The sequence below is a fragment of the Bos indicus x Bos taurus genome, chromosome 15, assembly GCF_003369695.1.
Source record: "Bos indicus x Bos taurus breed Angus x Brahman F1 hybrid chromosome 15, Bos_hybrid_MaternalHap_v2.0, whole genome shotgun sequence".
Lineage (NCBI taxonomy): Eukaryota > Metazoa > Chordata > Mammalia > Artiodactyla > Bovidae > Bos > Bos indicus x Bos taurus.
In genome coordinates, this window is record NC_040090.1 from 45,824,572 (window position 1) to 45,837,459 (window position 12,888).

Here is a 12,888-nt window from a genome sequence, read left to right on the forward strand (position 1 = left end):
AGGAGTGGCAGGCAAAAGGCACAGAGGCTGAGAGAGAGAGAGAAGGGGAACAGAAGGAAGATGATGTTCATCAAGCCGGACCATATTCCCAAGGCTTCCAGACGGCCAGCCTAAGGAGTTTGGATTCTCCCGTGTTGTCAATATTTTTCAGATACGGCCAGCATACCAACTGCATCAAAATCTGGAGCCATCAGAAAACTAGGGGTAGAACAATCTAGAACAGATGTTGGTAAACTGTGGTTTGGAACCAAACCTGGAGCTTTGGAATCCGGCCTCACACATTTTGATCCCATGTTGTCTGGGGCTGCTTTCTCACTACAGATTTGACTCATTGCAACAGACACAGCATGGGCCATGAAGCCTGAAATATTTACCACCTGACCCTCTGCGGATAAACATTCACGGATGCCTGGTCTAGTAGGAAGAACTCTGGATTCAGGCCAACCTGGTTCAGCTGTATCCTAGCTGGAAATGGCTCTCTGAAACTTGGCATCTTCATCTGGGATTAGTCCTACTGTGTACACAGGAGAATTTGAAAGTATAGATCCACAAATGTCCATGCATAACACTTGGCATGAACCAAATTCTATAAATATAAATATCAATTGTACTTGTTAAGTTCCTGTCAAGGTTTTTGTTCTGATCATATATCAAATTGTTAATTTCCCACTCTGTATCTGTGTATTTTTTCCATTGCAGTCACCCAACAAGCCCACAATTCCCCAGGAGAAAATCCGACCCCTGACCAGTCTGGACCATCCTCAGAGTCCTTTTTATGATCCAGAGGGTGGATCCATCACTCAAGTAGCCAGAGTTGTCATCGAGAGAATTGCCCGGAAGGTACTGGGTTACAGCTCACCATGGCACAGACCCCTCCCATCAGGAGACTGGACCCCTTTCTGCTCTAGAATCATGGGGTCCCTGGTATACTTAGGATGTGGTATTCCAGGGCCTCTTAGAGTTTCTAGACACAAATTATCCCTACGATATAAATAAGCAAAATGAACATGGAGGAATGATGTGATGCTCAACCAAATGATTTACTCCAGGTAACTAGGCTTCATGGTAAGTGCCATAATCAATTACTAATGTCTGCCATGGGCTTCCCTGGTGGATCAGTCGGTAAATAATCTGCCTGCAATGCGCAAGGCATGGGTTCAATCCTTGGTTTGAGAAGATTCCCCTGGAGGAGGGCATGGCAACCCATTCCAGTGTTTTTTGCCTGGAGAATCCCCACGGACAGAGGAGCCTGGCAGGCTATAGTTCAAAGGGTTGCAGAGTCAGACACGACTGAGCGACTAAGCACAGCACACAGCCATGGGTCAGGAGTGGGAAGTTGTGGCTTTACTGCCATTTCTTCTTTCAGTCAGATTGTAAAAGTTGGCCCACAACTCTGCCACGGCCTAGGGTTTATGCACAGGGTGGGCATTCAATTTTATATCCTCCCTCATCTTCCTCCCATACAGTCCACTCTCTAATGAGGGCCCTCCAACTAAAATTCCTTTTGCAGGGGGAACAGTGCAATATTGTGCCCGACAATGTCGACGATATTGTAGCAGACCTGGCTCCAGAAGAGAAAGATGAAGGTAAGCTGCCTTCCTTTATTGCAGGTGGCAACATACATTGGGAATAAAAGATAAACTATCTTTGGGGAAAGCAATTTGCTAACATGTTTAAAAAGCCACAGAAAAACCCTTTGACTTGATGATCCCTGTTTTAAGAAAGATTTTTGCTTGGGAGATAATCGAAGTAAGGCTAAGGCTAGGCACAAAGTATCAGGGAAATGGTGAAGGCTTGACACTGGAATATGTATTCAACACTATCAGGCCTTTAAAGTGTCATGTAAATGGCATCCGCATTGGCTTCATGGGACTCAGATGACTCTCCACTATGATTCTCACACTAGCCTGTGAGGCAGGAGTGGGTCCAATCACTTCCGCAGCAAGGGAAGTCAGCCAGACCCTAGAGTCAGGAGGCAGTGGCACAGCCCTGGCTTCAGCTTAGAGTATCTCACAGCATCTGGAGCTGAACGAGCTGGGCTCTCCTCCCCGGGCGCTGGGCGAGAAGCCCACCTTGCTGCATTTCCTCAACTGTAAGATGGGGATAATAACAGAGCCTGCCTCCTAGGGAGTTGTGGTCCTTACCACAACTGATGGGACGGATAAAGTTCTTAGAATGATGCTGGCACGCAGTAAGTGCTCAGTGAACACTGACGATCCTTAATCTCATCATTACACTGTGTGTGGGATCCTGGGAAGGTGAGCAACAACACAGAAAAAGCCTACGCTTCCCCAAATTGCCCCATGATATGCCTGCATCCGTGTGGAAACGCTGTCTGCTGAAGTGAGGGCTGGTGTTTGGGTGTTGAGGAGAAGGGACAGTAGGAGAATCTTTCCTTACTATGAGGTTACTTCGATTTGTATTAGTGGGATGCCAAAGTATCATTTTTGAAGGGAAGTGAATGGCTGCTTGCATCGCAGGAGTACCCCGCCTCCCTAAGGCTGGTCAGCCAGCAGGGATTTTCTTGTCCCCATGTGAACTTGTCCAGGGGGAGGGCCAGTCACAGCTCCCATAGGCTCCCAGGGAAAACATCTCACATACTCTTCCCAGATGACACCCCTGAAACCTGCATCTACTCCAACTGGTCCCCGTGGTCCGCCTGCAGCTCCTCCACCTGCGACAAAGGCAAGAGGATGCGGCAGCGCATGCTGAAGGCACAGCTGGACCTCAGCGTCCCCTGCCCCGACACCCAGGACTTCCAGCCCTGCATGGGCCCCGGCTGCAGCGACGAAGGTGAGGAGGCACCCCACCAGCAGCTGGCTGAGAGCAGTTCAGGAAGGGGGGTCCTACCTGGCCATGCCGGCCTCTCCCACCTGGTCTGGCAGTGCCCGCAATGGGCACTATGACCCTGACTAGACTGTCAGTGGGGACTGCCTGCCCAGGGCGACCCTCATCTCCAACAGTATCTTGAGGGCTGTGAACACAGATGTCTCATGACATCAAAAGAATTCTTGAGATTGACTGACCACCCCCAGCCATGCAAGAAAACAGACACAAGTTATTGAAGAGCTAGTAAACATGACAAATTACAGGAGGCAAGCTGCCTATTTCTGGGCCTTACCTCCAATTTCTTTTAAGAAGCAGGTGAACAGGTTGGCCAAGACTGAACCTAGATCCTTGCCCTAATTCTGTTATCCATGCACGGCCTGCCTCAGCCCAGGTCAGAGCCCTCACTTCCTTGCGTCAGAGCCTTTGGACTGATCGCAGCAGTTCTTTCCTTGTAACTGGTCAAAGGTCAGGCTTTAAAAAGTCAGGCTTGAACCACACACCTGCACCACCCATGTCATGCTGGCTGAAGCTACACGTGCTGATTGCTGTGCAAAGGCCAGCTGCCCACCTTCCAAGGTACAATCCTCTCTCTGCCTGAACAGATCTGTACTCTGTGCTCTGATCTTAAGTGTCTCAGAGGCGCAACAAGGCAGTAAGAAGGAATGGGTAGGCTGGGCTGGTTTATAGAAGGAAGAAAACCACTTCCAAGCTGAGGATAACTGAAGAGACCTTACTGCCCCCTGGTGGGTCATTCACTTTCTGGCTCTTCCTAGGGCACGGTCTTAAACAAGCTCTCCTGGATACACTGCACAGTGACTTACGGCTGTCTGTGCCCAGGAGTGAACCCTGCATGCACAGGCAGGGTGCAAGTTGTGACAGCCCTAGCAATGCTGGAGGCACTTTCTCATTCTTGGGGTTGAGATGGTGGGGATGGGTGTACAGTCTGAGGCTTACACTGGGAGCTGAGGTCTTTAACCATCGCCTCCAGAGGGGAGGAATTCCAGTGGCTCCCAGGTGGTAACAATAGTTCTGAAAACGGCTGGGTTATGCCGTTGTTATTTGGTGGTATACAGCAGCAAATTTACCAACGATTTTTAGTTATACAGTTGAGTGGTGTTACACACACACACACACACACAGAATTATGCAAACATCACCACCCTCCATCTCCAGAACTCTTTCCATCTCACAAAACAAACTCTAGACCTATTAAACACTAACTCTCCAGTCCCCTGATCCCCAGCCCCATGGCAACCATCATTCTGCTTTTAAAGAACTGAAAATTCTAGGTATCTCATATAAGTGGAATCATACAGTATGTCTTTTTTTTGACTGACTTCATTCAGCATAATGTCCTTAGGTTCATCCTTGTCGAAGGACATGTCAGAATTTCCCTGGGTCTAATATGGGTTCCAGCTGTCTTCCACCAGCACTGTCCAGCAACACTGTCCATAGGTTCGGTAACAACACGTAGCCTTCACTCCTGTGTACATGTGACTGTGGATGTGTGCAAGCTGGCCTCATGCTGAGATTTCCATCCTTCTTTCTAGCTTCATCTCCCAGTGCCACACACAACACACTCCAGACAGGTTGTTGCAAGAGCTAGTCCCTTCACCTTAAATACCGATATTCTCCACCCAACCAAAGTGCCCTCCTGTGTAAAATCCACCCCAGAACTCCAAGGAGCTTCTCCCCTTCCAATTCCCTGGGCTTACATCTGCTGTCATATTTTCAATACCTAGAATTATTGCCAGTTTATGTGCCCATCTCTCTTTCTGGAGAAGATTAAAATCCATACTATACACATCTTTTTAACCTCAGTCACCACATACCACTATGCTATGCTAAGTCACTTCAGTCGTGTCCGACTCTGTGTGACCCCATAGACAGCAGCCGACCAGGCTCCCCCGTCCCTGGGATTCTCCAGGCAAGAACACTGGAGTGGGTTGCCATTTCCTTCTCCAATGCATGAAAGTGAAAAGTGAAAGTGAAGTCGCTCAGTCGTATCCGACTCTTAGCGACCCCATGGACTGCAGCCTACCATGCTCCTCCATCCATGGGATTTTCCAGGTAGGAGTACTGGAGTGGGGTGCCATTGCCTTCTCCGACATACCACTAAGCAGCCAGTAAATTTTAATTGACGTGAGTAAATGGATGGATGGATGACTTCATATCCCTCATCCTTTTTTAGAACTAAACAGGCATATATCACTCTCTCATCCATCCAAACGTCTTTCAAATATATTGTCGAGTGAAGGAGTAATCCCCAGTGCTCCATGCACTTGGAGAAAGACATTTCCTTTAAAGAACAATTCCTGGTTTAAAAATATGTGCCCTTTACGTTGGCTTCCGTCCTCAGTTGCCCAAATCCCCCTGCATGCCAGCTGACCGTATAGATTTCTGCCCTTGGGGGAGCTCGCTCGGTCAGTGGCGCGAGTCCCAGCAGCGTGCCGCCACGGCTGCAGTGTCCGCTCCGTGTTGCAGACGGCTCCACGTGCACCATGTCCGAGTGGATCACCTGGTCGCCCTGCAGCATCTCCTGCGGCACCGGCACGCGGTCCCGGGAGAGATACGTGAAGCAGTTCCCAGAGGACGGCTCCGTGTGCACGCTGCCCACCGAGGAGACAGAGAAGTGCACGGTCAACGAAGAGTGCTGTGAGTGGGGCGCCGGGGTGGGACGTGCGGGGGCTCAGAGGCTGAGGCTGCCGACGCGCCGCCGCCAACACCACCGGACTCCCCAGCTCCCAGCAGCTGCCTGACGACCGAGTGGGGCGAGTGGGACGAGTGCAGCGCCACCTGCGGGATGGGCATGAAGAAGCGGCACCGCATGGTCAAGATGAGCCCCGCGGACGGCTCCATGTGCAAGGCTGAGACATCTCAGGCAGAGAAGTGCATGATGCCCGAGTGCCGTGAGTGGGCGTGGGGGCGGGGGCGCTGGCGCAGAGGATGGAGGCCCTCAGCACGGGTATTACTGTCGAGGCTGCGCAGGTGCAGGGGGAAATACGGGCCCCCTTCCTGGCAGGGCACTTCCCCTGTAAGATGAAAGCTATGGGTGTGTGGACATCATCCAGACCCAGAGAGTGACCTCCTTTGAAGGAGCAATGCTGAGGTGACAAGCTGATGGCCTCTAGATAGCATTCACCTGTAACTGTGTTTTTTATGACCCCAGAGTATCTTTTCCAGGGGGTATACATGTAGGCAGGTTGTACATTCCCCTTCTTGTTCTATTGGACTTGCCTGTGGCCCCATAAAGCAATACATCTACTCTACACACAAATGTCATAGGCCCACACATCACTACAGAGATGCACACACGCACCCAAGTACATTCTAGGGATTTCAGTGCCCAAGTGTCCAAAACCACATCATTGAGCCCATCTTTTAGCACATGGTTCTTAGGGCATGTGGAATGTTTCTGTCTCTAGTAAGACCCTATTTAGACCCTCAGGGTGTTTCAAGTGGGGAAGTGTGTATTCGTATAACAGAGCCACATTATGAGCTCCAGCTGGGCCAGGGGAAATGCAGGAGAATGACAAGAATAGTTAGTGATTTGCTGAGCCACTCCTGGCTCCATAAAGGTCACTTGGGTTATCTAAACCCACTGGTCAATTTCAATTTACTCAAGGGGCCTGAGTGGGGGACAAAGGGTAGGGGGGAACCAGATCAAAGAAAGCAAAGGGAGCCTGTTCTCAGTGGCAAACCTGGCTCTTGGTCTAGACACCATCCCATGCTTGCTATCCCTGTGGTCTGAGTGGAGCGACTGCAGCGTGACCTGTGGGAAGGGCATGCGGACCCGCCAGCGGATGCTCAAGTCTCTAGCCGAACTCGGGGACTGTAATGAGGAGCTGGAGCAGGTGGAGAAGTGCATGCTGCCTGAATGCCGTAAGTCCTGGCGCTCCTGGGAGCCACCTCTCCTCCTCTTAACCAGGCCTGCACGCTGCTCATATTGCTAGGTCCTGCAGTATGACTGCTGGTTGGAGAATCCCACTACTGTCTATGAGATACCCAAACTGCTGTTAAGTCTAAACAGGAGACTTAGATGGAAAACAGCACAGGTTCAATAAAACTTAATTTTGTAGTTCCCCACTCACCCCGTCTCCCCCAGTTTAGAGGCTAGTCTGACCCATGGGTTTTCCAACTTTTTAATTCTATTCCTCCCCACCTGTGACCGTTTTATTTACCCATGACCAGAAGGTGGACATTAATCAGTGGTTCCCTGATATGAAGACAGGCCAGCAAGTAGAGCCCTCAAAAGCCCCATACCCACCCTCATCCACTCTCAAATCTCTATGACCAGCTGAATTTATTATCTAAGAAGAGAACCCATTTTTCTGGTTAGTCTTCCCAGAGGACTTCTCTTCAGGTGGTGGAAAGTCAGACTCGTTTGCTAGGATCTGTTTTTCTGGCTTCCTCTGAAATGCACTTGCAGCCTCTGTGCTTCCTCTCCCTTGCAATTACTCAGGCTGCCTGCCTAGAGGCAGATCCCAGCTCTGTCCCTTACTGGCTATATAAATCTCAGCACATTATTTAGCAACCCTCTCCCTCATCCGCTCTGAGAATTAAACCATATAACTAGTACAAAGTGCTGAGCCCACCAAGGAAGTGTGAGCCTCCACAGCTCATCGGAGCTGGGGCTCTGGAATCTTGTGAGACGCTGTTACCAACTTAAACAAAACTCTATATCCACAGGGCCCAGTGAATGGAGAGAGAAGAAAAAGAACATTTATGGAACACTCACTGTGGGCCAGGAACTGGGCTGAGAGTATTATTACTTCACTCAATTCTCACAACCTAATAAGAAAAATATTGTTATCCCTATGTTGTAGATGGGAAAGCTACCAGAGCTCCCACAGGGAGAGAAGGGCAGACCATGAACAAAATGAGTTTTTCCTAGATCCAGCCAGCCTGGCCCCCACTTTGCAGAGACAGTGCAATTTGGAATCAACTGCCTCCCTAGAAGACATCCTGAGAATCACTCAGAGGTGTTAGCTTTCCTCCATGTGTGTGAGATGCTGGCTTAATGAGAATTGGCTGGATCTGTTATCATGATAAGCCATGACACCACTTGCTCCTTCCCTATTGAATTTTCTGTCTCTGACTCCTGTGTTTTGATGATCACCATAAGACCCAGGATGATGTGAGAACAAGAGACGCTATCTGGCTCTTACTGCAAAAGTCACAGTGTCCTTAGGATTAGACCACAGGGGTAAATGGCACAGTGAGCTGTGCCTTCCATCAGGGAATCAGGGTCCTTGGCTGTGGAAAGCTGGTGTGTGCCACCTGAGGCTAATTTGACAACATTCTAGAAGCTTAGAGAGAGCAAAAGGCTCTGAGCTAATCTTTAAAGTCCCTCCAAAAGCCTTTTCAAATCATAAAGGGGGCACAGTATGTGGGTTTCAGTTGGGGCACAAATTCTGCATCCACTGCTTACCAACCATGTGGACTGGATAGTCAGTCTGTCCCCTGGAGCCTCAGTTTCTTCCATAAAAATGGGGTAACAGTACCTGCTTTGCATTTTCCAGAGGCTTGTGTTGAGATGTTAAAGAACAGTTAAGTATATAGATCTTGTTTCAGACGTGAGATACACTCATGCCCATCTGTGTCTTGCCAGCCATTGACTGTGAGCTCACGGAGTGGTCCCAGTGGTCGGAATGTAACAAGTCATGTGGGAAAGGACACATGATTCGAACCCGCATGATCCAAATGGAGCCTCAGTTTGGAGGTGCACCCTGCCCAGAGACTGTACAGCGGAAGAAGTGCCGCATCCGGAAATGCCTCCGAAATCCATCCATCCAGAACCTGCGCTGGAGGGAGGCCCGAGAGAGCCGGAGGAGTGAACAGCTGAGGGAGGAGTCGGACGGGGACCAGTTTCCAGGTACTGCCCCCAAGTATGGGCTGGTGTTCAGGGAGATGTCAAAGCAGTATGGGTCTTGTAGGAGTCTGCTAGTAAAAGAAGGGTGTTTCTAGGGAGCAGGCATTGTTCCTGCAAAGGCATGGAGATACCCAAGAACAAGATATGTTCAAATGGTAAGTGGGCTCTAGAAGAACACACAGTATTCTGTGTGGGGAGGCAGGAAACCAGGCTGCAGACAGAGGACAGGGACCAGAACAGGAAAGGTCTACTGGCTGCTGAGGACTCGATCCTGCAGGTGAAGGTTTCAAGTAACAGACTGACTTTAACAGGCCTGTGCTGAGTGGTCTGGAGGTGGCAAAAACGGAAGCACAAAGACTGGTTTAAATTTTCTCTGTAGACAAGGAGAAAGCTTATGTGTCCCCCTCCTTCAGTATAACTTAAGGAGTTCCAAAACTAAAAAAAAAAATCCCACTTAGGGCTTCACTGCTGAATAAGCTGGTCCCAGCCAAGAGCGCAATATCAGCAAAACAATGAAACAATAGCTGGGAATAGCTTTTTGTCTAATATCATTTCCATAGTCTAATATAAATATAAAATCAATAGCAAGTAATAAGTCATTAGCAAAACAAAAAAGTTGAGAAATGTGCATTAAAATGACATATGACATAACATCTATTTAGAATGCATTCCAGTATCAAATGACAAACTTCAACAATGCAAAGACCGCAATCATCTTCACACCAACCTAATACACATAGTGCTTTTTTTTTTTTTTTAATTAAGATCTAACCTAATCTTGGGGGTCAGGGAAGTTTTCTTTGAGAAAGGCAAGTCTATTTACATGGGAAAATAATCAATTATACCTGAGTTTACTTGATACTGGGGAAGCTAAGTATTTGGGACAGCAAAGCACTAGAGGAAGTGGTTACTTGCTCCTTGGCTGGTTGCTGCATTAATGAGCCACTACAAAACAAATGAAATTTACAGGATTCTGTAGGGTAGTTACTTGGATTGACTTAGCTGGATGACTCCTGCGGGGTTTAGCTTAGGCTTATTTGAGTGGCTGCTGTCAGGTGGTGGCTCAGGTAGGGCTGGCAAGTCTAGAATGGTCTCGCCTGTGTTTCTGGGGCCTCTCTCCACGTGGTCTCCCCAGCAGATAGCCACACTTGCTTACACAGTGGTGGAAAAGGTTCCCAAGGGCTTTTTTTCAAGCCATGCTTGCTCTTGTCCCATTGGCCAAAAGCAAGTCATACAGCCAAACCCAGATACTAGGGGTGGAGGAGGAGACTCTGCTCCTTGATGGGGAAGAGCTGCAAAGTATTAATGGACCATTTTAATAGTCAATCAGCTATGAGCTAACATATGTGATAAGAACTCTAATAACTTAATGAGAACTCAACAAAGTATTACATACAGAGCAGAGAAGTCCAGACAACTACCTAGGTTTGACAGTAGTTTACTAGAGTTCAGTCTCCTGTTCTTCCCGCCATGTCTGCTGGCCTAATCAGGCCTTCTCACGCTTTCAGGCTGCAGGATGCGCCCTTGGACAGCCTGGTCAGAATGCACCAAACTGTGCGGAGGAGGGATCCAGGAACGCTACATGACTGTGAAGAAGAGGTTCAAAAGCTCCCAGTTTACCAGCTGCAAAGACAAGAAGGAGATCAGAGCGTGCAACGTCCATCCGTGTTAACCAGGGTACATGTGTCCCAGGGCTGCACTCTAGACCCCCAGAGGCACCAATGGCTGGATCGTTTGTTTGCTTGTTTAAGGCAGTTTAAATTGTGTACACTAGTTTTCATTTCTGCAGGGGGGTCTGCCCAGTAGTCCTGTGGATGCTACGGCCACCCTTCTGTACACTTCTTGGTGGGCACAGACTGGGGGTGGGGGCATGGGGCTCCCTCATCCTTAGCCGGCCCTCCTCCAGCACAAGTGAGTAGTGCCAGTCACCTGTGCTGAACAGAACGTGTCCCTCTCAAGCATCCACCTGGGCGGCAGGACAGAGACCCTGGCTTCCCCAACATGGAGAGGCAGCTGTGCCCGCAGCTGACCCTGTGCATCGGTGCCAGGGCGCAGCAGCAGGGAGACTTTCCTGATTGGGTGGGAATGAGAGCAGAGTCCCCTCATTCTTGCCTGTGGCCTGCTTGCTCTTGCAGCAAACTACTGTTTGCTTGTCTCTTCTCATTTAGTGGAACTTTAGGGTCCCTTGTTGAGTCTCCTCAGTCATCAACAGTTCTTGGGGAAACAGCTGGCAAACATGAAGAGAAGCACTGATGTTGGGTGGCTTTTCTTCTTTCACTGAGAAATTCTGAATCCAGTATCTCAACCCCTGATACTTCAAAGGAAAAAAATGATGGCTGCTTTTTTAAAAAAATATAACCAGTTCTTGCACCTGAGGTAAAACATACTGAGTCTAGAAATTATTATTCCCTTCTTTTGGGTTTTTTTTGGATATAATTCTCTTAGGAAGCCAGCCTTAGGAACCTTGTGATCCTAGATCCTTACTAGAACCACAGCAGCAAAATTGGCCTCTAGAGCAGTCCCAGGCTTGAGTTTTTTTAAACCTTCCAACACCGACTTTTAAATCAGCAAACCAGTTTCTAACAAGAAAACCTTTTTTTCAGTTATGCAAACATTCTGCCGAGTTTGTCTGCAGTCCACCAAGCCATTCCTTCAACAAAAATACTATCTTAGAACTTGAAAGGGTTTTTATAGTCATAAAATTTTATATGTAGAGAGAAAAAGTGTTTCAGAGACCAAGACAAATCCAGGGAGAAAGGAATGTCACAGAATCAAGTTAGCAGAAAAATCTGGTGGGAAGTCAAACGTACATACATCAGCCCTCCACACCAAGGGTCTGGTCCTCTGACACCACCACAGGGAGGGTCATGGTTTTCCGTTCCCTTCCACACACAAGCACACCAAATTCAGGGAGACTGACTACCAAGGATTAGTGTAAAAGGACGTTTTACCAACTTGAGTCCATCAGCAGTTTCTACATTTACTGTTAAAATTACTGTTCTGCTCTTGTTGCAGGCCTTCTTTATCGTGCTTAATCCAAATATGTACCATGGATGAGATGCATACAATGCTTTGAATACACTACTTTAAGAATTTGCATTGAATACTTCAGGATATTCCAAACACAACATTATATATATATATATATATATATGCTACAGCCTTGAATCTGTACTGTTTTAACTACGAGAGAGACTATTCAATAAAAAACTCATTGGGTCTGTCTTTTGTGTTTTAAACTAATTCAGTGTTCAGAAGGTTGGGTCTTTTTTTTTTTTTTTTTTTTACAATTGTTGTTATCCATTTCAGTCATACTCAGTAAGAGATATGCCTTTTGCACCCTCATTCTGGAGGGACCACTATTCCATTGCTGAGCTTTCTGGGGGTCTGAATTGTTTCCAACATTATTTTTTTAATCCTTCAAGTGAACTGCTTTCTCCTCCCTTGTACAAAGCAGTACAAAATATAAATAAATAAGAGGTTTAATTTCTATTTGCACAAAAGAAAAAGCCCTGATATAGAATCTGCTTGCTTTTCCAACATTACTCTCAGCTATCTAAATGCATCCTTCCTCCCAACCCATGAAAATCAAAGTTCCACAGAGTGGCAATTTCTAAGTAACTAAGGACAAGCAACCCTAGTATCTCAAGTTCTTGTTTGGTCCTGTTTGGGTAAATTTTAATCCAAATTTTGGAGACTTAAAACCAGGCAACTGGTTAATGAATAAGAATGGGTAACATGTTTCTTGTTACGTAAGTGTTAACTCTTTTTTGTTTGCACAAGGGGGAATTTATACAAAACGTCAAATCTCTTTCTTACCAAAGTCTTGTGTTAGGTGGTTTACAGTTTTTCTGGTTAACCAATCTTTTGGAAATAAAGACTTTTTACTACAAAATAAAATTTGTTTGGACTTCCACTTGAGATAGTAAACATATCGTAAGACACCCAGTAAAAACTGCCATACAAAGAACAACTATAATTGTGTGTATTTTTATCAAGGCCAAACCACTCAGACTTCAATTTACATCCACATTTTAAAATGAAAATAAGATCAGAGATATATTCCCCAATCAGACATGGGGTCACTCACCTGTCACCTTGCTGATGCATTATTTGAAGATACTCTGTTGTAACAAATAAAAATAAATCCTGGGCTTCTTCAGACCCAGAACTGAAAAAAAATTAAA

General features: G+C 47.2%; 1 protein-coding gene across 1 annotated transcript in view; it reads left to right on the plus strand.

The window, feature by feature from the left end:
* The window catches only part of SPON1 (spondin 1), a 306,130-nt gene extending 293,242 nt beyond the window's left edge, over nt 1-12,888 (plus strand). Inside the window, exons 9-16 of the mRNA XM_027563341.1 lie at nt 700-840; nt 1,511-1,586; nt 2,611-2,793; nt 5,314-5,484; nt 5,571-5,738; nt 6,547-6,711; nt 8,441-8,704; nt 10,210-12,888. Of these exons, the coding sequence (XP_027419142.1) occupies nt 700-840; nt 1,511-1,586; nt 2,611-2,793; nt 5,314-5,484; nt 5,571-5,738; nt 6,547-6,711; nt 8,441-8,704; nt 10,210-10,373 (1,332 nt within the window). The 3' untranslated portion in view covers nt 10,374-12,888. The remainder of the gene's footprint in view (nt 1-699; nt 841-1,510; nt 1,587-2,610; nt 2,794-5,313; nt 5,485-5,570; nt 5,739-6,546; nt 6,712-8,440; nt 8,705-10,209) is intronic.